Raw genomic sequence first — 24,108 nt, forward strand, 5'->3', positions numbered from 1 at the left:
ATAAGCATGCCAGAGGATCTCTGTTATCAAACCTGCAAAGAACATCAATAAAAGGTAATTGAATTTTAATAAGTCTCCATGAAAGGAAGGAAATTTTAAAAGGACGATTCTTGTTCAAAACAAAATTGATCAGTAAATCCTCCTCTTTGACAGCTCTTTTGTTGTCCCAAACAAATCTTTGGTAGAACACTCCATCATTAGCAGACTTCCAAAGCATCAAATTCTTCTTATTGTGAGTATCAATCTTAATATTGATATTGATTATATTTGTCATTTGTTATACTTCTTCGATATACTTGTCGTTGCGATATACTTATCGTTGTCATCCAACTTTTAGGTCATATTTACCCTTAATCCGTTAACTCTCATTGTTTCCGCCTTAAGTTTCAAACGTGGCCCCTACGTGGATTTTTTTCTCCCAATTAAATCGGATCACCATTTAAAATTTTAAACTGGCCCGTCCAATTAAACTCGCCCGCCCAATTAAACTCGACCACTATCCAAAAAAAAAAACAACTCAAGTTGGACTTATTTTCCCAATTAAATCTAGTCACTGGTTTTTCTTCTCTATCTTTTTTTTCTCAATTTCCTGTTTTCTTCTCCCTTTACCATTTTAGACCCTCTGCAACTTCCATCCTCCCCAGTATCGACGTTACTAGCTTTTAAAACACTAAAAACTATACTTGAAATACTCCATCTTCTTCAAAAATTCAAGACTCCAAGGGCCCCTTGAAATGGAAAAACTCCAAGTGGACTATGTCGAAACTATACATACAAAACCAGTTGATCCATAGAGTTTTTCACTTAGTCTTCCAAAATTTCCAGCACACTAAGATAAGTACAATCTGAATCATCAGCTTGTGCACTGCATTTCTCAGGAGTTAGCCACCACTCACTAAGGAAACTTTTCACTGGCCTACTACAAAATTTGATTTCCACGGATATCCAAAGAATTTCCAAAGAATTTCCAAAACATCCGAGCAGGCTCACTAACAATGAATGCATGCTTGATTGTCTCTGGTTGAGTTGTATTGCAGCATAAGCATGTCAGAGGATCTCTGTTAACCTGTAAAAGACATAATTAAAAAGTAATTTAATTTTAATAAGTCTCCATTGAAGAAAAGAAATTTTAAAAGGAAGATTCTTGTTCCAAACAAAATTAATCAGTGAGTCCTTCTCTTTAGCAGCTATTATGTCGTCCCAGGAAAATCTATTTGAATACTCTATCATTAGAAAGCTTCCAAAGCATCAAATCCTTGTTGTTGTGAGTATCAATCTTAATATTTCAACAACACAACAACATACCCAGTTTAATTCCACATAGTGGGTCTGGGGAGGATAGAGTGTACGCAGACCTGACCCCTACTTTGGAAGGTAGAGAGGTTGTTTACAGTAGATCCTCGGCATAGGGACAAGCAGTTCAAAACAGTATAAAAATCCATAGCAAAATACTATAAGGAGCATGATAAGGCTGTCTGAAAATAAGGAGCCGTAACTACCACAAAAGAATACGATAATCAAAGTACAAGAAACAACAGATAATAGCAGAAATCAAAGGAGAAACAACTACCAGCATAATACGATGACTACTAGTACGAAAGAATAAGTAGGACAACGTTAAACTACCTACTAACCTTCTACCCTAATCCGTGTTCTCCATAAACTCCTATCTAAGGTTAGGTCCTCGGTAAGTTGGACCTGTGCCATATCCTGTCTAATCACCTCTCCCCAATAGTTCTTCGGCCTACCTCTGCCTCTCCTGAAACCATCCATAGCTAACCTCTCACACCTCCGCACCGAGACCTCTATGCATCTCCTTTGCACATGTCCAAACCATCCCAGTCTTGCTTCCCGCATTTTATCCTCCAACGAGGTCACTCTCACCTTGTCCTGGATATCTTCATTTCTAATCAATCTTAATATTGTTGATTATTATTTGTCAATCGTTATACTTTTTCGATTTATTTGTCATTGTCATCCAACTTTCAAGCTATATTTACCCCTAATCTGTTAAATTTCGATGTTCCCACCTTAATTTTCAAATGTGACGCCTACATGGCTTATTTTTTCTCCCAATTAAATCAAGTCATCATTTAAACTTTTAAAAGGAAAAGGACATGGTATGGCCACCTGCAACAAAGACTCAATTTTAAGCAAATGACCCAAAATAGCCCTTAGGCCCAAAATAAAGACAAATTATAGTCATAACTTAAAATTTCACTCTCCACTCTCTCCAAAAAATGGTTTTGAAATGGTGAGAAAAAGAACGGGATAAAAATCGATTGAAGCACCTCATAATTTACATGTTCTTATGGCTTAAGAGCTGCTGAGTGAATTGCTTTAAACTGTCTGGGAAAAGTACAAAGGTTGGGGAGGTGTGGTTTTAGGCCTAATAGCATACAAACTGTTAACTTGGGCCGTTTAGGTTATGAAAATATGCGTATAATATGTGTATAATTAGTGAGTATACGTTGATTATATATTTATTATACAATTATTATAACAAACTATACAACAATGATACATTTTATATACACATATTGTAGAAATACATATTCTATACAACAATGATACATTTTCTATACATATACAGTAGTGATGCATTTTCTATACAACAATGATACAGTTTCTATACATATACTGAAATTAGTTGGAAAAAAATAACGAAATGAAATTATTTTGAAAAAGCTAAAAAAAAATGTCCTTTAAACTTCTTGGGTCATTCGATGTCAATAGTTTCCTCGGATGGCCATTTATGTCTTTATCCCAATTTTAGACCCACTAACCCAATTAAATTCGACTACTAACCAAAATAAACCAACTCAAAGTTGAACTTATTTTTTTTCCAATTAAATTTGGTCACCATTTTTCTTTGGAATAATTACACTCAGTATCAATTGGGGTACCAATGCTACCAAATTTAGCCCATATTTGAGTTTCTTGCCCACAGTAGCCCATCTTCAGTTTAAACAAAAATTACTTGTCAAAAAATGACCCAGCCTTCTCTCTCTTCTCCCTTCTCTCTACCTCCAGTGCTGCCACCCACCACTGCACATCGCCGTCGGCGCCGGTGTCAGCGCCGAAGAAGTCCTTCTCTCTCGCTCTCTCTCCTCCCCAAACCCTAGATCTAGCTCGCGGCGGTGACCACTACACATCGCAGCTGCCGCCATGGAAATCCTTCTCTCTTGCTCTCTCTCCTCCCCAAAACCCTAGATCTAGTTCGCGGCGGTGGCCAAAAATGCCGGCGAAACCCTAGATCTAGTTCGCCTCTCTGTCCCCCGCCTCCTATTGCTACCGAAACCCTAGATCTATTCCGCCGACGTTGTGTTTGGTCCAGGTTATTTGGCCGGAGATGGAGCAGTAGCGGCGGCGTTGTGGTTGTTGTATATGGATGTATAATATTGTATATGGGTGTATAATATTGTATAACATTGTATAGGATTGTATATGGGTGTATATAGATATATGTTATAATATGGGTGTATATGGATTTATGTTATAATATTGTACATGGTTGTATATGGATATATGTTATAATATTGTATATGGGTGTATATGGATATATTTTATAATATTGTATATAGATGTATATGGATATATGTTATAATATTGTATATGGGTGTATGGATATATGTTATAATATTGTATATGGGTGTATATACGTGTATATGTATATAAGTGTGGGTTAAAGCTTTGCAAATGTAAATTTTGGACTATTTTTTTGCAATGTAAGTGAGCAAATTGTATATTTGTAAAATTTCCCCTTTTTCTTTCTCAATCCTTTTTTTTTTCTCTCTCTCTCTCTTTCATGTTTTCTTTTCCCCTTCACCATTTCAGACTATCTGCCCTCCTCCCCCAGTACAACAGTGTTATTAACTTTAAAAAACACTAAAAAGTACACTTAAAAAACTCCATCTTCAAAAATTAAGTCTCCAAGAACCCCTTGAAATGGAAAAACTCCAAGTCTCCAAGTAGACTATGTCGAAACTATACATATAAAACCAGTTGATTCATGAATTTTTCAATATTTTTTTGAAATATTGCAAGAAAAAACTTATAGAAGATTTTCACGGACGAAACCTGTCACACCTTGAACCCCTATAGTATTAACACATTAATTATTCAATGTTAAATATGCAAGTTCTTTTCTATTTTGTTTTTTTGCGGGGAAAAAGAGGCTTTCACCATTTACAATAAAGAATTTTGAACAGAGACAAAAAATTGTCTCCCTTCGTTTTAATATATTTTACAAGAGGTCCATTAAGACCCGCTCAATCTGCGGCCAGTGCACCAGTTCCGAGGTCCAAGTATGATCAGAAAGGTCAAGTTACCCACGGGCAGTGTTTGAAACTATAAGCCTGCAGTACTTCCTTTTTCCTTTTTCATTCGTTCATGCTGCTATAGCTTAGCCCATGAAGCAAATATCATTCATACCATCAATATACCAATGCCCATAAATCAATACACAAGATTTGTCATTCTCGTCTGTCTCTCTCTCTCCCCCTCCTATAAGTAATGTCATCTATCCTGAGTTACAACCAGGAAACCGAGATTGCAGAGCTTTCTAATCTCTAGAAAATTTACATTAAAACTGAAAAAACCCAGCAAGATTGTCTAAAGTTCTACCAAAAGGCTCAAAAGCTGAGTTCTACCTGACCAGAAAAGTGAAGCTGTACACTGGAAAATGAAGGGTAACAATAAAACAGAACCAACGCCTTACATGTAAAATCTGGTCGCAAGGGTTAGCAAACACATGATGCGGTAACCTTGAACTTGACCATCAGTTACTTCCTTTGAGTCTACCAAAAAGAAACAACTCCGGGAATCAGCAGTTGCTCATGCTCTTGGCATCCAAAGTCGCAAGACATGCTGCATCTAATATCAAATTTTAATAGCAGTCAACGTTTTTGCTTCTGAGATACAAAACGTATTCCTTGCTTTCCAAGTTCCAAGTTCTTCTTCTTCCCATCATCAAGGGCAACAGACACTACTGATGAGCCTTCAAAGACTTCTATGACTGTCCCTCTATGCCTGAAAAGAACACAAATTGAAAGGTCAAACTAGCGCACCTCGAGGAGAGTGTGGTACGGAATTATATGAATGCTCTCCCATAAAATTTGATAGTCACGCGAGTTAAAAACCCAAATAAAACCTTTAACTATAGACAACGTGTTCCTTTTCTTTATCCTACTATATCCTTTTGCCTCAATGCATTCACTTGCTCTATTGATTGCCTTTTCTCATTGCTATTATGATTACCAATCCGGAGTATCACAGTACTTATTTCCATTGAAGTTGCATAAATTTTAAGCATGCACGTAACAATAAACTTACCAGGAATTATCAGACGGATGATGAACTTCCACTCTCTTTCCTTTCGCATCTTTTCCCAACTTCTGCAGTATCCAGTTAGCATCCATGAACTCATCCATTGTATTGTCTTCATACCACTGTGATGAATTATCATCAGCCCTGGTTGATGTTTTTTCTCCAAAGGCTGGTGGTCTCTTTCTTTTAGACCTCTGGCCCTTAACCAGGCTTTTATCCTCCTCTCCAGGAGAAGCCCAGGCATTTTGACTTTCATGATAAGGATTCTTGAACTTGAGCTTTAGAAGAGGTTTTGGATCCTTTCTCGTTGAATTAGATACTGAAGGTGTGTAATTTTTCTCGTCATTCAGGTCATCACAAGAAGCGGGCCCAGCTTCGGCATGTTTTACAGAAGCCAATTTGTTGCCCCTTGTAGCAGGAACTTCATCTCCAGTCCTTGTAATAAGACTACCGTCGTTGCTGCTTCTTCCTAAGATACCGAAAGTCTTGAGCGGAGGATTAGGTCCAGATCCATCGGCAGATTTTCCACCAACTTTGGCAGGGAAGTGAGTAGCTTCCGAGCTAACTTTCTTGATCTTTATTAAGTGACTTTCTTTACCCCTAGGAATTTGACCCTTTATTTGGTCCATATGGTCCACTTTATGTCCTTCAGACGCAGAAACGAGAGCCCAAAGTTAGTAATAGAACACTAAGAATATGCTCCTAAATGCAATAGATACAATTTTATCTTCCTGCCCCATCCCTACCACAGACATAGAAAGTAAACAAGTTACAGCGCGTCTAACCTTTTCCGCCACCAAGTTTTGCTGCAGTGTCATTCCTTTCTGAGTTCTCATTCTCTCTCAGCTGACCCAAATCCTCACTACCTGATAAACAAAGTACATATAACATTAGGGAATCTTTTTTGATAAGGTAAAGAATTTTATTAAAATTGGGAAAAGCTCCTATATACAAGAGGTATACCAAAATGCTCCCATATACAAGAGGTATATCAAAAAGTAGAAAACCTACACCATATAAGAACAGGAACACAGAGCATTTTATTACTTGATCTCAAAAAGTTTTGCTGCCTTGATCCAGCGATTTAGAAACTGAATTGAAAGAATTTTAGGGAATAAAAGACAGAAGAGAGCTAGAAATTGAATTTGAAAAAAACCAAAAAAAAAAAAAAATGGCAAACAATAGAAGTACTGCCACCTACCCGTTTCAACGGTGAGCTCTTTTTTTTTTTTTTTACAAATTCAACCATATTTTCTAATATTTCACAGGGGTTTAACATCAGAAAACTAAAATAATACACGAACGTTTAGTTGAGCAGATATTCAACCACTTTTGGTTAATTTTTTCTTTTTCTTTTTGGGGTCATTAGCAGCTTTCCGAACTCTTCAGCTGCAAGTATTCACACAGAGGAAAGGATCTTTATAGCATAGAAAAATATAGAGAAAGAACACCACACGAGAACAAGAATGTTTAATCAGGCACAGAACGGACCTTCCATTCCCAAACCAAAGAAAACTAAATATACATGCCCCTTTTATTGAACTACACACTTATATATATATATAAAGAGACAGCTGTTTTATGCCTGATTGTATCCATCAGGGCAACAAAGCAGTTTCAGCGCCTTGAGAAAAGGGAAGAGGTCTGAGAGTAAGTGCACGTCTTTACCATTGTCTGCTCAATGAGGACGTGACTTAAACAATTTTCCACTTAAGTCATGAAGAAGCAAAAGAGATCAAAAATCAGATGACATGATGACCCAAGCACACATTCCTTATATGCCAAATAAGCAATTAATTAACCAAGGAAATGACAAGAAAGCATGCGGCATAAGTTTACATCCACCCTGGTTTTTTATCTACAAGAAAAGTACATTAGAGATACTTCTGGCTCCCATAAACAAAAAGCAACCCCAGAATCACGGTACTTGTGATATTCCTTAGCCAACTTATATGTCCTTTTTTATAGCCGAGAAATCCCGGAGGGACAGTGATATATGGTTCGAAACTCTCTGGGGATAATGAGCACGCCCGTCTACCCATCTACCCTTCTCTACTTAAAAATACCAGGCTTTTTTCGGCAGTGGTGTGCGCCTAATCCACAGATCACGCGTTGCACTCTTACCACTAAAAGCCCTGTAGGCAACTTATATATGAAGTCCTTACCAATCACAAATGAAAATCTCCAAGAAATAGTATTGCACAGAGGAAATCTATAATCATCTTTCTCCCACTGGCAGAACCTTTTGTCTGGATGAGACAACAATTTAGAAAACCATAGCTCTCGTGTCACAAGTGACACAAGCTAGTAGAAAAGCATATTTACAGTCATCAAATTCTATGGAGAAGCCATAGTTTATAAACAAGATTGATCCAGGTAAGAAAACGGAAAGAAAGAGGAACCTGAGGACATCATATAGAAAGAAAAAACAATACCATTTGAAGTAGTCAAATCTTGCTCTTTCTGACAGCTTGAAGCATCGGACTTTGGGGAACCTGCTATGTTTTTATTCCGTGAGCCCAAATGTATAACAAGCTTTGGTCCCTTAGAGGTCTTTGGCATGCTTGTTTGAATCCCAACATCATCCCCATCCAAACGCTGAGGCTTACTACTTTTCATTTGGACTGTCCTCTTACCCTTGTTTCCAGTAACCTCATCAATAAATTTGTGCTTTGTGACCCCTGCCTGATTAATTGAGCAAATGCCTTCTGTCAAGCTACCAACAGGAGAAGAAAAGCTATCCAGTTCCCCACAACCCTGCAATTCTTCATTCTTGACATCACCAGCACTATATCCACCAGATGGAGCTTCTGGATGTGCTTCATTTTGCCCAGTTAACCCCTTCTTTTTACCAGATTTCTTGTAAGAAGATTTCTTTCCATACTCCTTGCTCTTTTTGGGAGATTTGTCAACTAAACCTCTAAGAGAAAACTTCAAAGATCGACTATGTTCATTCTTTACTACAGGAGCACTATCTTCATCATCTGAAAAGGGTGAAATAGAAAATATTTCATCTTCAACTGGCAACCCAGCTCCTGCCCTCAAACTTGCAATTAAATCCTTATCAGCTACATCTCTCCTCCTCCAAAGCTCCTGAACAGCATCCTCAAGATTTCTCACCTGTAAGCATCAATAGAGACTATCAGGATAGTGTTCTAGTTTAAATTTTCTATTTAAATTAATCAACGCCAAAACACACCTGATAACTATTTCCGCGGCATGTTGGACATGCATACGGCAAATTTCCATCCACTTGAAACTGCAAATATTTTTCCTCACTGCAAAGCAAATACCCATTTTCAAATTAAAAGTTCCAAAGGAGTCCCTCTCTCAAAGCTTTAGTGAAATTACGATCAAGGTTGCATAAGTTGACAGCTTTATATCGTATGACAGACAGGAGAACAAACTGGCAAACCACAAAGATGTCAGGATATTTATATAGCGAAGGCAGAAGAGCTTTCTGGAAATTAGAACTAGCGCCCCGTCAGCTGACCCAACTCTTAACAAGGCAGAATGCAACATAAACAACAGTCCCCAAAATGCCATTCAACTATTCAATGAAACAATAAAAGTCAACAGGGAATGACGACACTCTTTCTGGAAACACTTCCACATTTTAACATAGCAAGATCTGCTGCAAGAACACCATAAAGGTATAGGATGCTGCCAATAGTAGATTTCTGAAATTTAATTCCAGAACAGAAAAGTTTAACCTAATGCACATCCATACTTTCCCATATGTCAAGAAATAAAATTGCACTTTATAAGAAAGGCACCAAAGCAAAACCAAAAAATTAATAATCTTAAAAGCAGTATTTAAGGTAAACCTGATGCCATCACATTGGCAGTGCACCCAGCGCTGGCAAATGTCACAGCAAACCATAGGTGTTGATTCAGAATCTCTATAAACCTACAGTATAAGAAAAAAAAAAATTGCATTCTCCGTGGACATGTGAGAAGAAAAACACTTGATTGCTTTGGAAAGGCAATGAAAGCAAAAGGCATCCCGTAACAATAGCCATCAAATAGCAATTTTACATTAATAAACCACTACAGTAAAAATAACCTCATTGTATGATCAAATAAAGAGAAACTCCGATAATCAAAACCGCCATATTATCTACCTTCAAACAAACAGGACAGTAGTTTCCCTTCACAAACAATCTTCCACAAGCATCACAACAAGTGTATCCTAAAAACCACCTGCCGTAGATCAAGACATCAATAGTTCAGAGACAATAGTATATGCAAGATATCAACAAGCCTTAAATGATTTTCATATATCACATGCAGCACACAACATTATCTGATGCTATCGCAAATGATTTGTATTTGGAATCTCGAAAGACATTAGTGTGGAAAATTAACCGTGCTACGGGAAAGCCCAAAACTAGAGAACTGAGTTAAATTGCTTCCAAAACCCTTACCACAATATATAACGTAAACCAAATATACTCCTACAGTTGTTATCTTCTCAAATACACACACACACACACACTCCTACATGATGGTCCTCTGAGAAGATACAGAAAAAACGACATTGAAAGGGTACACGAATAAGCATTTCAACTAAATTGCAGTTAATTGGAGTGTTCAGTTAACATCATAAGATATAGCAAAACTCGCATCACCTTACGCTCAGGCCGTTTCCTGGAACATTAGAACTACAGCTGTGACACCTTGTGTGTTTGGGGCATAAATAAGGTCCACTGCTAACGTTCTGCACATTCCAAAAACACTAAGTACAGTCTACTTTTATCATTATACAGAACTGGATGACTAAAAGACAAGAATCCACCTTGTGTGGAGGCTGCATACAGTAACAGTGATAAGCTGCATCACATCTTTTGCAAAACATGAACTTGTTCGGATCTCCAGTTCTTCGACAGGCCTGCACCAAACAAGGAGCATACATACAGTCAGTAGGTATGAACAATATAGAAGCATAAGAACAGGAGTTGAACAATAACATACGCCTAAAATGCAATAATCACTAGAGAATGATGTGGAATGCATGTTGAATTTCGAAACAGCAGAGTTGCTTTATGCAAAAGGAAAAAAAAAAAAAAACAGACAATAATTTCATTTATAATCCTACTCGATAGGGACACTTCCATTAGTTTTTAGGGATATTTCATACTTCAAGAGCTTCCAAATTAATATGTTTGATCATCAATATTTGGGCAGAAACTGTGCATCATGTGATGCTGCCTCAAATATATTAGCAACCTACCTTCCGATTTAACAGGAGCAGATAAAAAGCCGTTATCAGTAACATACATGGCCATCAAACACTCAAATTGAAAGGAAAGATGATAGGTTAATAGCTTTCGACATTCATCCTTGCGATATCGACAGCACATAACAACTCCAATCTATGTGAAAGCAAGTCTAGTCCTTATTTACTGATACTGTCATCTTCCGCCTCTACCACCAAACCATCAAAAACATTTCCTACATCCTGATATATTACCACTATCCCCAACCAATAAACCCATTTCCTGCCCGTGCAACATATGCGGCAACACCTTCAATTGTGGGATGTAAGCCAATTCAGTCCTTGCAGTCACTCGGACAACAAAATTAACAATTCCAGGAGTACCATCCTGTGACACCTTCTACCACCTCTTCCTTCGATATGTCAAAAACCTTTCATACATCCTCAAATCTAGTGTTGATGCAAGCTGGCGATGAAGCGATGCCAAGCGAGGAGTTATTGCTTCATGTATGACTGTCACGCACTTTGGGAAAGCATGGTTCATACAGAATAGACAGAAATTGTTTTCAACGAAGCACGGTCAATTTATTTGAAACTGACTTTACAATCTGGAAATAGGAAAAAGGGAGCAAAAAGCGTAGGTCTTTTTGATATATGAGTAAAAGGACTCCACTCTACAATTAAGTCTTGTTTGACATGGTTGTCTTCTTTTTCTTTGTTTCAAGTTCTTAACGCCTCTTCTACTCTTACTATTGTTTCTCTGTATTTTCTTAAGATTTCATTATCTTTTTCTTACTTCAAAGATGACACTTTCTTTGTATGGAAGTCCCCTTCCTCAACTACTGCTGATTTTGAGCTTCTTTTTGCTTCTCTTTCAACTTTACGTATAGTTACTTAGCAATTAAATATGACTTTGAATGCTGCAAACTAATTCTTCTTATAGTCGATTAATTCTGTTTATAGTCGATTAAGTGAGAACTTAAAATCAATGTTGCTAATGACATTATTATTCTGTGACCTTGTTGAATTACTCTCATTCTATTTAATTTGAGGTGTTGGACTATATTGTCATTATTGTATAACGAGTACTGAAAATAATAATTTTAATCGCTATTTGATCTTGCAAGTACTAAATTCAATATTTAGGTAATTTCATATGCTTGATGAATCGTACGCTGCTTCTTGCTATTTGATTGAAGTTTTAAAGATCTTATCGCTTTTTTGCAAGTTTCACTTTTAAAAATACTGCTCAAATCCTACCAACATCCCAACCTACAAGTCCATTTTTCTATCCCCAAGAAACCTCCATAGTAAAACCTAGATGCAGTGAGCAAGTCTCATGGTGCCACGGAGGGAGCAGCAAAGGAAGGGTGAAGGTTAAAGGCCAGTTGGTTCTAACATTTTGTTTGATTTGGTTACCCCATTGGTTAGACGGATTAAACTACCTCATTCCAGACAATCTGAAGGTTTAAAGTGAAACAGGAACTAAAATCAAAGTCACCAAAGAACACAAGCATAAAAGCGCAAAAGACCGAAAAATAAAGCTGGAGACAAAAAGCGGCAAAACAAAAACCAAAAAAAGAACATCTAATGTGATTCAGTAACACCTTGCAACTGAACATGACAACCTTTACACCGTAAATGATAGAGGGTGAAGAAGTATGGAACTATAGGGACTCATTTCACATAGTGCTTTTGCCTCCGCTGATTATTAAATGATTTCTTACAACCAGGGATTGGGGTTTCAACATGGGGTTTATCATTATAAGCTATTCTTCCTTGCTGGCTTTGACAATAGACATGGTGCATATTTGAGAAGCTAGAAAGAAGTTCACAAGTTCTTCAAGACCAATGTATGCTGGGTCCACTTGATCTTAGTAGAAAGTAGTCTTCCCTGCTTCTTAGAGGACAAAGAGCAATTGATATGGCAAGTGTATGATTAGTGAATAGTGGGTTGTGTATAGGTGGGGCCATGGGTCAAATTCTACCTGTTTCGCCATTTCCATTGACAGTTATACACCATCAGTATGGAGGGATCCAGTTGAGAGCATTGACTTAACAGCAATTTCCTTGCTTCTAAATTGACTGACCATGCCGACAGAGAGATGTGGAAAGAACCTCTTTCTACTATTAAGACACCCACCTTACTCAAGATCCTTTTCTTAATCAGTTTACCTTACCCATGATTTGTGTGTCAAAACTGACATTGGTGACCTATTATAGGTCTAGGCAGCAGACTAGAACCGAAAATGCCTACATATGAAAACCTCAGGTTGCTACATATGGCTAGCAAAGAAAATTAGGGCATCGGTTGATCTCTCTGATAAATTCGTTTTTTACATTTTGTTAAGTAATAGAAGTCAATGTCTTGTGGAATAACATTTGACCTTATTCACAAAAAAGAACAAGAAAGGAACTCATGGTACAATAGCCGTTTTATGGGCAGCTATTAAACAGCAAAGCCAACTATGTTTCACTATTGAAAAGAATCAAAGATTTTACCTCACAAAGCCGGCATGAGGGACATTTCCATGAACTCCAATGAAAGAGATCTGTAGAAAGGAGCATATTAGCAAAAGCATAACACTAAAAACTGACAACTCTTGTAGCCTATATAAGTACCTCTATGCTGACCCCAAGCTTTCAGGCAGCTTCGGTGATACTTCTTCCCACAACATTTGCAGGACATCATTTTCCTTGCTCTTTCACCTCCTTCATTTTCACCGCTAAAGCATAGCCTACACATCACTTTGACATTCGATAGACCCTGTTCTTCTCCAACAACATCTTTCACGGAGCCCTGAGGGCAGAAATGTATTTGTAAATAAAAAAAAAATTGAATACTATCATGTAACAAATTATGATTCCATCCCCCCACCCCAACCCCCAAGAGAAAAGGAAATGAATATCAGTAGAACGAACAATGAAAAGGGTTATTAAATGTTCAGTAACAATGCACCTTTAGAATATGAATATTCTGCTGGTGAGTGACAATAGCTATTTGGTTGAATTTGAGGAACGCCAAAAGAAAAATTTCAACTGCTGTCATGTTTCAAAAAACTCACACCTCAGCGGGTATTTAGATTCTAAATCCAAATGGCTTCCAGATCACTGTTTTTTGTTTGGAGCACTAAAAGAGCCCATTTGGATTAGCTGAATTTAAGTAGCTTTTAAGCACTAGTGTTGAAAAGCACTTTTCAGGTGCTGAAGCTTAATTTGTGAATAAGCAGTTACGTGTTTGGATGGAAGTGCTGAAACTAAAAATAAACAGTTGATGTGTTTGGTAGAAGTGCTTAATAAGCACTTCTTCTGTTTAAAATGACTGAAATGCCATTAAGCTGTTAATAATAAGAATGAGCTTATTACTAGAACATTTTTTTAATTTAATTTGACTTCAAGTTAAAATTGATTATATTAAATTATTTTTGATAAATATAAAATATTGATTTAAATATTTAATATTTGTAGTACAAATCTGTTAGTAATTATATTTAACAAAACAAAATGCAGTAATCAACAAAATATAAGTTCTAATAAATAAATAAAAACTAGTAGTATTCAACAAAATAAAATTATGTTTTTCCTAAAAAGGATAATCAGTAAATAAATAACGGTGGAAGATAAATGCCATCACATATACCCTGAAATTGTGAATACGTCGTTCAAATCTAACAACCAACAGTAGTGACAATTCTATGAAATAATTAGACTAGGCCATTATGATTTCCACTATTAGTTGCTTAATTTTGAGGAACAAAAGCAAAATGTACAACACAAATTCATTTAGGCGTAAGAATCCCATGACCCATGGATGTTTTCTAGATAAGTTTGAACAACGAGACGAAACAGCTTCCATCATTTATTGAGGGATCTGCTATGGCAGAGAGGTATCTGCAATAGCAAAGAAAGAAATAACAACGAGATAGGAAGAAGGAAAAGAACAGATGCGGGTTTAGGCCGTTTAGTGAGGAAGGGTATTCTGAGGTTTATAAAAATATATAAGGGGTAATATGGTAAAATATTAGGTCAAACTTAAATGGCTTTTAAGCTAAAAAAAAAAATCATAAGTTGGAAATCCCCAACTTATTGCTTTTCTCTTATTTTAAGTTATTTTGGCCTAAAAGCACTTTTGGTGTTCCAAACACCAAAAGAAGCCAAAAATAGCTTTTAAGTTGGTTTGACCAGCTTTTAGGCCAATCCAAACACCCTCTAAGACCTTAACTTTTAGGGGCCACTTGGTTGACATACTAGTTATATGGGGATTATAACTTTACCAGAATCCACAAAAAAAAAAAGTTATATGGGGATTATAATGCAGGGGTTGTTCAAGGGGTGATTAATATTTTTTTTTTGGGGGATGAAATTCAAGGGGTGATTAATAATGAAGGAATTGTTTATTCGGTGATTAATAATGAAGGGATTGTCAATGCAGTGATTAATAACGAGAAGATTGTTATGCATTAATTACTTACTTTAAAAGGCATTTTTGTTGAAAGCCATATTTTGGTGTAAGTTTTCTTCTTTTGGATATACTTCTTGTATATGGGGTTTCCGCAATTGTTAATAATATATTTTACCTTATCCCAGAAAAGGCATTTTTGCTTTAGATAGTTTAATCCCCGCATTGCGAATACGTGTACACATTCTATTCCTTAAACTAATACAGATTCACGCACAACTTAATGCGGGTTTTATTTAGTGCCGCCAACCAAACGCTGCATTAGTTATACTGATATTAATTTCTTTCATGTGGGCACCCAAATACTGTATCATCTTATGCAGGATTTAATGTTGATATTAATTATTGCAGTAAATCAACCAAATGACCCCTTAGAGCATAATGTCTAAAGTTGTCCACTTCATAGAACATCCTCACGCTCTCAGGTCAATATAGCCAAAGAACTTAGGCGCAGCCCAAAAGGTGTGACTAACATGCATTAAACTAACAGCCTTCACTAAACATTATCGCCTCGCACAAGGAAATAGATTTTTCAAAAGATGATCTGTTACCTGAATTAAGGGTGTGTACATTCTAGTATTGGACAAGGAGATTCATACTTCATATAACTCAAACACCAAATAACCCATGAGTTTCTCAATCCTACAGGAAGCACCATGAAAATTCACACTCTTTTAAGAGAAAATATCAGGACAGGCTAAATCAGTGGTTTATCTTTTCTCCTCCAGAAGTGGAATACCATATAAACACTTAAAAGGCTAAAATATATGGAGTTAAATTATCAGGTACCCTGAAAGTATTCATACAACTTAGAACATCTTAACTTTTCAGTGGACCAAATAAATTCTTTTCTACCTCGACACAAGAAGTTCAGCATTAAAATAAAAAGGAACACAATAGTACAACAACAACAACATAACCAGTTGGCTCAAGGAAAGCATAGCAACTAATAAGGAAAGCAGTACAGAACATTCAAAAAAAAAAAAAAAAAAAAAGGAACAGTAACAACAGCGAAATAATGCGGCAAAAGGAACGCAATAGTGATGATGGATAAAATATAGACAGCGATTTAGGAATGGATCATCTCAGCAACCATATATTCGATTATCGTTTTATAAACAGGACAAAGACGATGAGCAATGATTTAAAAAAAAATGCAAATTTTCACATTGCAGATTCAAAACCATGCTAAAAGAAGTGCAATTACTACCTCGACATGTCCAGACTCGAATCGTCTGGCGAAATCCTCAGCCACCACAGAAGCAGCAGCAGCTTTCTTCTGCAAAGCGACACGCTTTGTCTGGGCGGAAGCAATAGCAGCCGCCTCCTCTCCATCCCCATCAGGTACCTGCACCTGTGGGGGCTGAGCAACAACAACAATCTTGGGCACCTTAACCTGAATTGTAGCACCTTCTCTTGCCTTAAGCAACCATGGGTCCTTGAGAAACTCCTCAACCCTAACCACATCTTCCAAGAACTCATTTTTACCCTTTGGTAACCCAAGCGAACAGTAACAGATCCTTCGACTACACCAAAAAGCACTCAACTTTGTCAGAAAACAACAAAACCAAGAAACCGGTTTGATGAATAAAGAGAGAGAGATATCAGATCTTTCAAAATTAGCCAAACCCCACATGCAAAAACCCCCAGTAAACAACTTAAAACCATAAAACAAAGAAACCCATTTGGCATCCTTGGCTATAATAAGAGAGAGAGTAGAGAGAAAGAGTGATAATAAAGAGAGGAAGAGAGAAAATAAACAAAATTATAACCAAATAATACATAAAAATAAAAAAATAAAGAATGAGGGGATGTTTGTAGTAGTACCAGGTAATTGGACAAGCTACGTGAAAGGCCATAACGCGAGAGAATAAAGATTTTGGTTGTATGAGGAATTTTTTCAAGAGTTTAAATTGGGAAAAGCCCTTTTGGGGGAAAACAGAGAGATAGGTTTCGGTTCGGGTATTTGGGGTTTCACAACTTTGTAAGCTCACCAAAATATCAAATTTGGCCCTTTGAAGTTTTGGATATGTTAATAGTATCCGTGATTGTTTGTAGATTAGTGAGAAAAGCTCAAAAAAAGGAAAAGCTTAATAAGAGAGGAAACTTTGAGGGAAACACTTATAGTCCCTTCAGATTTGGGTTAATTGGTGCTTCAAATATAACATTCATCATAAATAGCCTTCTTATTTTTTAGTAATACTGAATAGTCATTGAGAGACATTTATGGTCCCTTAAGTCTGGGTTAACAGGTGTCTAAAATAACATCGATCATAAATGATTTTCTTTTTTACTAAACGTGATTCGTGAATCGTCTTTAGTAACTAATCATGATTCTTGAATAGCACATGATTCGTGAATAGTTTTCAATAACTAATCGTGAATCCTGAATAGCACGTGATTAATAAGTATAGCACGTGATTCGGTTTGACCCTAACTTAGTTTGACCTTCTAAGCTATCCTATTTCAAATTTGAATACATCACATTTTCTCATATCGTTAATTAAGATGCTAATTCATAAGACTAATAAATCTCAATAAACGACATATTGTTTAGTAGGGCTGCTTATCGGGCGGATCGGATGGATTATGACGTTTAACGGTTCGGCTTAACGGTTATCGGCTTTTAAAAGTAATAATCCGCTAGTCAACCTATAAGATATGGGTTGGTTCGGTATCGGATTACAATTATTGGACGGTTATTGGGCGGTGTATCGGCTAAATATAAGAAAAAATGAAAAATCCATCTCTGTACCAAAATCTTTCTGGTTTTGTACTCGCTCCTGCACCTCATGTAAAAATGATTAAATTGTGCATGTATATAAGAACCTTGACTATAAAATTCTCTGCCTATCTTTGAGCACAACAAAATCAAGATCATTTTAATATCTTACTACAGTGCTGAACCCTTTGACCAATAATGTCATGAAAAATTTGAGGTCTTAGGACACAATTCAAGCAAGCAAACTAAACAAGAATCTCAAATTAAATTGGATCCAGCACGAATGGGAGAAACTTTATCAGTAATATTTTTCCGTTGTGTCAAACTCCCTAGCCCCTCTTGTTGAACTGAATAAGCCAAATGGAGATTCTGCAGAAGATGTTTCACTGCACATCTAATTAGTCTACTTCCGCCAATGTAATCAAATAGCATATTTGCTTTTCCTTGCACAACTGCTGGTTGTTTTTGCTATTGCAGCAACCAGCAAGTATCCTACAGTAAGAAAACGGAATAGTGATTGAGTAAAATTTAAGTGCATCAAACAAACAATGAGAAGAATAGTAGAAAAATTATGAAAGTCACCTTGTACTATATGTCAACTACGATAGGGTCTTTCCCAGCCCTGGCTAAATCTGAAGAGAAAATTATCATAATGAGTCATGTAATAAGTATAAACCATTTACAACAATAATATACAACAAATATAAATAAAAGTATTATTACCCTGTTCAAGCTGTTCGAGATTATCAAGATCTTCCTCAACGCTAACAGGTTGTTTTAATTTTTCACTTAGAAGCCAATCTTGAAGACACACAAGAGCTTGCACTAATTTAGGAGTCAATGAACTCCTAAATGAATCAAGAAGACGTCCACCCGTACTAAACGCAGATTCAGATGCCACACTTGAAACATGTACAGCTAATACATCACGAGCCATCTCAGCAAGAATAGGAAATCTAGCTGAGTTCATTCTCCACCAGTTTAGGATGTTAAATTCTTTAGTGTCATCCTCAGTTTCTTCACCAAAATATTTATCTAACTCCGTTCTAGCATCCACACCTCCACTCACTGTTTTATAGCTCTTTAGATCTTGCATGAGTGATTCTAAAAGTCCTATACTTTGGGTACTTTCTTCACTGCTAGAAAGCCCGGAAGTAGACGTGTCCATTGAAGAGCAAGGTGCACACTGCCTTTTGAGCTTGATTTTACATACTCGCTAAACAATGAAGTCATGTACTTCTTTACTTCTGCTTGTATAGATGGCCCTTGCGTTCCAAACATCTTTACAAGTGCATAGCCAACTGATTCAAGCTTGTAACGAGGATCCAAAATACATGAAATGAAACTTATCTTGTTCATTTTTGTTGGATCTCCCCAATACTTATTAAATTTTTCTTTCATCTTCTTTGCCATATCACTTAAACCAGTGTCTTCGCTTGCCATTAATTTATTCAAATAAACAGCAACCGCACAAATTTCAAGAAAATGAATATTTGACGTAACATAACGTAATCCAGATATTTTCAAAGTAAGAAGATAAAAGATCTCAAGAAATCTCGTAATTCTTTTCACATGGACCCAATCACTACTCAAAAGTTCACCGGCAGTAATTCCAACTTCAACATAAGAATTTTCAAGATAATGTCTCAGGCTGATTTCACGAGAAGCATAATTTGAAAATGCATTCTCAAATTCAACAGCCCTACTCAACATCAGATAGGTGGAGTTCCACCTAGTTGGGACATCTAAACATAAAGATTTTTTGCAATTGATTTGTTCATCATCACAACTTTCTTGAAATCTTTTCAACCTCGCGGGAGACTGTCTAACATATCTAACTGCATGTCTAACACGTTCAATAGACAAAGAGCATTATTTTAAACCATCCTGGACAACAAGATTCATGATATGAGCCATACACCTCACGTGAAGGTGATTACCGTTCATCAAATTAGTTCCCATTTTTGTTAATTGTTTAGACAATTCTTTTACTGTCACGTCATTTGAGCTTGCATTATCAACTGTGACAGTAAAGATCTTATTTATCCCCCACTCACGTAAGCATCTACTAATACCATTTGTCATATCTTCACCTTTATGACTAATAATAGGACAAAAATTAAGTATTTTCTTGCGCATATTCCAATCACTATCGATCCAATGGGCAGTGATACACATGTAATTAATTCTTTGTATAGAAGTCCATGTGTCAGTTGTAATACAGACTCTCTGTTTTGTTTCTATAAAATACCTCCTCAACTTTTGCTTTTCTTCATTAAAAAGATTAAAACAGTCCCTAGTGACAGTACTACGGGAAGGGATCCAGAAATGAGGTTGCGCCATTTTCATAAATTCTCTAAAACCTTCTTTTTCGACAAAGCTAAAAGGAAGTTCATCCACTATAACCATACAGCATAAAGCCTTCCTACACTCTTCTTGGTCAAATTTCCAAGAGACAACAGCTACGTCACCTTGAGTACCCCCCGGAATAGATTTAAAGCCTATGGTTGATTGTTTTTTATCAACAAGAGGAGTAGGAAGCTTAGGACATGTCATCAAATGACCAAGAAGAGTGGACGTACCGTCTCTTGACTTAAAACAATACACCTTGTAGCAATGGCTACATTTTGCTTTCGTACCTTCGGAAGTTTCAACTTCTGTAAAATGATCCCACGCGACAGACCTTTTTCTCTTTTTTTTAGCACTAGTTGACTGAGTTATTTCAGCTTGACTTGTTACATTTGAAGCCTCACTTTCAGCTATCACCTTATCACCTTGTTCAGCCATGCTACGAGTTTAAGACTTTGAGTTCCTATGATAAGAAAAACAATTCAACAAACAAACAAAATTAGAACAGATAAAATATGATCGACACTGCAAATAGTAACGAAAAATACACATAGCACAGGAAAATAGAGAATTTGTTAATCCAAATACATCACAGACACATTATGCTAGTGGAAGCAAAACTGAAAACAGAAACAGAGCAAATAATGCAACACCTTAACATCATAGGATTGGAAATAGATTAACAGATAGTCAAGCCGAATAAAACTCTGGCAAAAATAAATTGATCACACAAGACCCTTAATGTATTGAGACAAATAAATCCATTTGTATGTTTGGAGTTTTAGGTTTTATTGAGCTTCAACTTTACTTTATTTTAGAAATTGTTCAATTATCTAAGTTAGCTTGTTCATGTATATTACTGCTTTAACTATGGTAATCCTACAAACAGAACGTGGATTATCAGAAGGAAAAAATCCATTAAAATCATAAGCGGAAAAAATAAAAAACTTAAAATTTACCTCGTGAAGCAGAGCAGTCCTTGAGTCTTGCAAATTGCAATACGCAGTTGCAAGACTAATGACTTACTGAGTTACTGTGCTTTAGCCTTCAGATAGATTATTTATTAGGGTTATAAAGTATAAACTAATAACTAAAGTAATTAAGTGAAAAAGTTACTGATTTACTAAATGGGCTTGGCCTGCAGCCTGCTTTAGGTTTAGAAATTATAATTATCATACATATTTTACATGTTTAGGAGTAAAAATATAAAATATGATAAATTCTTAATGGGTTAACGGTTTACCCAATAAGAAAATTAAGTAATCCATCCCCGCACCTCTATTTCCGGGCGGGGGGTGAAGGCCATAAGAGAAGATTGCCCTACCGATAAGCTGTTAATTATAAAATTTCAATCAATTCCCCACCCGCTAATCCGATAACCCAATACTAATAAGCCAATAAGCCACTTTTGCGGTTGGGTTATTGGTAGCGGTCGGTTTTGAACAACCCTATTGTTTAGGCAAGAAAAGTAAAAGACACGATACAAATTCTCAAAATTTTCGCCAACAAAGCTTAATGTTGTTGTTCAGATCATTAATAATAGAAATTTACAATTAGTCAACATGATGAAGAGATTGAAGAAAGCATAAACAATGTTGATGCATAATCTTTCAATAAATTAATACTTTTGTATCCAGTTACAAAAAGGCATAATACATAAACAGATCCTCAAACTTGACCTCAGCTAGCAAGTATGTCCTCCAACTTTGGTTGTGCTCAAGTAGGCACCTCAACATGTATGAATTTGAACACGTAAACACAAATGCTGACGTGACACATAAAATTTGGAGGTATCTAGATGATCATTTTATAAGTTAGAGGGTTCAACTGACAAAGTGGAGACAAGATGAGGTACCTATTTATGTACACTCAAAATTGGAGAGCAAATTAACAGTTGAGGCCAAGTTTGAGAGCTTGTTTATATATTAGATGAAATATGAATTATATAATAGTTTTTTTTATGTATCTTTCGCTTAAGGAGGTAGCTAATACTGCATGGGCTCATTGAGTTCCCCTTTCGCACGACTACTCCGTAATTTTATCATATTCCTTTAATCAACAAAGGCCTCTTTCATGATTTTTTTTTCCTCTTACATGTGTCAAATTCTCGCTCTCTGACTCATTATATACACCACATAGTTCTGCGGTTCTCAATTTCTTTCTGACGTTTTTAATGACTCGTCCTCATTATTACATTCACTTGTTCCGTTTATCCAAATATAGCGTAGCAACACTTCATGCAACCCTCTTAGGCTATCTCCAACCTTGCACCATTTTTTACACCAAATCCTATTTTAGTGTAATATTTGGTGTTTTGGAGCTCCAACCTTGCACCATTTCTTACACCATTTTGGTGTGTGAATAGTTAATCAACACCATTACTATTCATCAATATTTTTTTTAAAATTATATAACACTTTTAATTTAACATATTATAAATTTTAATTTTTTCATTTAGGTCCCTAATATATCTAATTATTTTTTATGTAATATCTTTATAATATTAATTTTACATCTTAATTTTAGAGTGTAATTTTTATAAATTAACTTTCGTATATATTATTTTTATATAAAATTGTAAGTTAATTTTATTATAAGTTATAATGGTATAAAAAAATATAACCATCACAAAAATGAAAAGTGCAAATATAAAATATAATATGTTGTTAATAAATAATACAATGTTCAATAACATAATAATTTAGAATTGAAAATACATTAAAACTATAACACATTAATGTTCAATAACATAATAATGTTCAATAAATTAAAATTTAAAATACATTAAATAACATAATAATTTATAAAATTATAATAATGATTTAGTATAAAACAATTTTATATTAAATGGTTATATAACAAAGGAATATGAATTACATGGGATGAATATGTTCAAAAGAAAAAAAGAAAGGATTTGCTTTATGAAATAAAAAATAAAATTTAAATAAAAGAAAATAATATAATATAGAAGAAAGGGAAGAATATAAAAGGAATACTCTTTTTTGGTGTAAAAAAAAGTGTAATGGGTTGGAGTTAATTTCCACCATTTTAGTGCTTACACCATTTTGGCGTAAAAAATGGTGCACAATTTTGGAGATGCCTTTAGGCCATCTCCAACCTTGCACCATTTTTTACATCAAATCCTATTTTTGTGTAATATTTGGTGTTTTAAAGCTCCAACCTTGCACCATTTCTTACAGCATTTTGGTGTGTGAATAGTATTGCACCAAATTTGGTGCAACACCATTACTATTCATCAATATTTTATTATTATTTTTTATTATTATATAACACTTTTAATTTAACATATTATAAATTTTAGTTTTTTCATTTAGGTCCCTAATATACCTAATTATTTTTTATGTAATATCTTTATAATATTAATTGCACATCTTGATTTTGTAGTGTAATTTTTATAAATTAATTTTCGTATATATTATTTTTATATAAAATTATAAGGTAATTTTATTATAAGTTATAATTGTATAAAAAAATATAACCATCACAAAAATAAAAAGTGTAAATATAAAATATAATATGTTGTTAATAAATAACACAATGTTCAATAACATAATAATTTAGAATTGAAAATACATTCAAATTATAATACAATGTTCAATAACATAATACATTAAAGTTATAACACAATGTTCAATAACATCTGTTTTCCAATCTTGCTAAAGGTATTGCTCCTCCCACCCATTATGTTATTCAAGGAAACAAATATGATGTGGATTATTATTTAGATGATAGTATATATCCAAAATGGTCTACAATTATGCAATCTACTCATGAGCCACAATCTCAAACAATTGTGTGGCCCACTTGAATCTTTAAATCCCTCGCATACAAGGGTGGACCCATGTATTAGTTTTGGTTGCTCGAGCATCCATTAACCGTGATGGATATTCTATGTAGGCATATAGAAAATATTGAAGTTTTGGTATAAAATAATAAATAGTACCCAGGAAGTAATAAAAGATATTGGTGCTCTGGTTAAAAGATTGTAGGCTTTAGCCTAAGCCATGAAGG

At 35.4% G+C, this 24,108-nt stretch overlaps 2 protein-coding genes across 3 annotated transcripts; both read right to left on the minus strand.

The window, feature by feature from the left end:
• Nucleotides 1-4,405: 4,405 nt before the first annotated feature.
• LOC132644717 (uncharacterized) lies at nucleotides 4,406-17,002 on the minus strand. 2 transcript variants are annotated; one of them, XM_060361322.1, is made up of 13 exons: nucleotides 16,833-17,002; nucleotides 16,216-16,531; nucleotides 13,169-13,346; nucleotides 13,049-13,098; nucleotides 10,127-10,219; nucleotides 9,960-10,048; nucleotides 9,453-9,531; nucleotides 9,156-9,238; nucleotides 8,528-8,606; nucleotides 7,764-8,448; nucleotides 6,114-6,194; nucleotides 5,335-5,974; nucleotides 4,406-5,031 (listed from the first exon to the last, which is right to left on the minus strand). In XM_060361322.1, exons 1-13 carry the CDS (start codon nucleotides 16,862-16,864, stop codon nucleotides 4,899-4,901), a joined length of 2,538 nt encoding a protein of 845 aa, XP_060217305.1. In that variant the 5' UTR covers nucleotides 16,865-17,002; the 3' UTR covers nucleotides 4,406-4,898. The 2 variants fall into 2 exon arrangements, with proteins under 2 accessions (XP_060217305.1, XP_060217304.1); XM_060361321.1 differs by lacking the exon at nucleotides 16,833-17,002 and having other exon boundaries at nucleotides 16,216-16,758.
• Nucleotides 17,003-18,840: 1,838 nt separating this feature from the next.
• On the minus strand, nucleotides 18,841-20,514 carry LOC132644171 (zinc finger BED domain-containing protein RICESLEEPER 1-like). The gene is made up of 2 exons (XM_060360751.1): nucleotides 19,668-20,514; nucleotides 18,841-19,565 (listed from the first exon to the last, which is right to left on the minus strand). Exons 1-2 carry the CDS (start codon nucleotides 20,512-20,514, stop codon nucleotides 18,841-18,843), a joined length of 1,572 nt encoding a protein of 523 aa, XP_060216734.1.
• Between the last annotated feature and the right edge of the window lie 3,594 nt (nucleotides 20,515-24,108).

Source organism: Lycium barbarum, chromosome 6 (genome assembly GCF_019175385.1).
Source record: "Lycium barbarum isolate Lr01 chromosome 6, ASM1917538v2, whole genome shotgun sequence".
Taxonomy (NCBI): Eukaryota; Viridiplantae; Streptophyta; class Magnoliopsida; order Solanales; family Solanaceae; genus Lycium; species Lycium barbarum.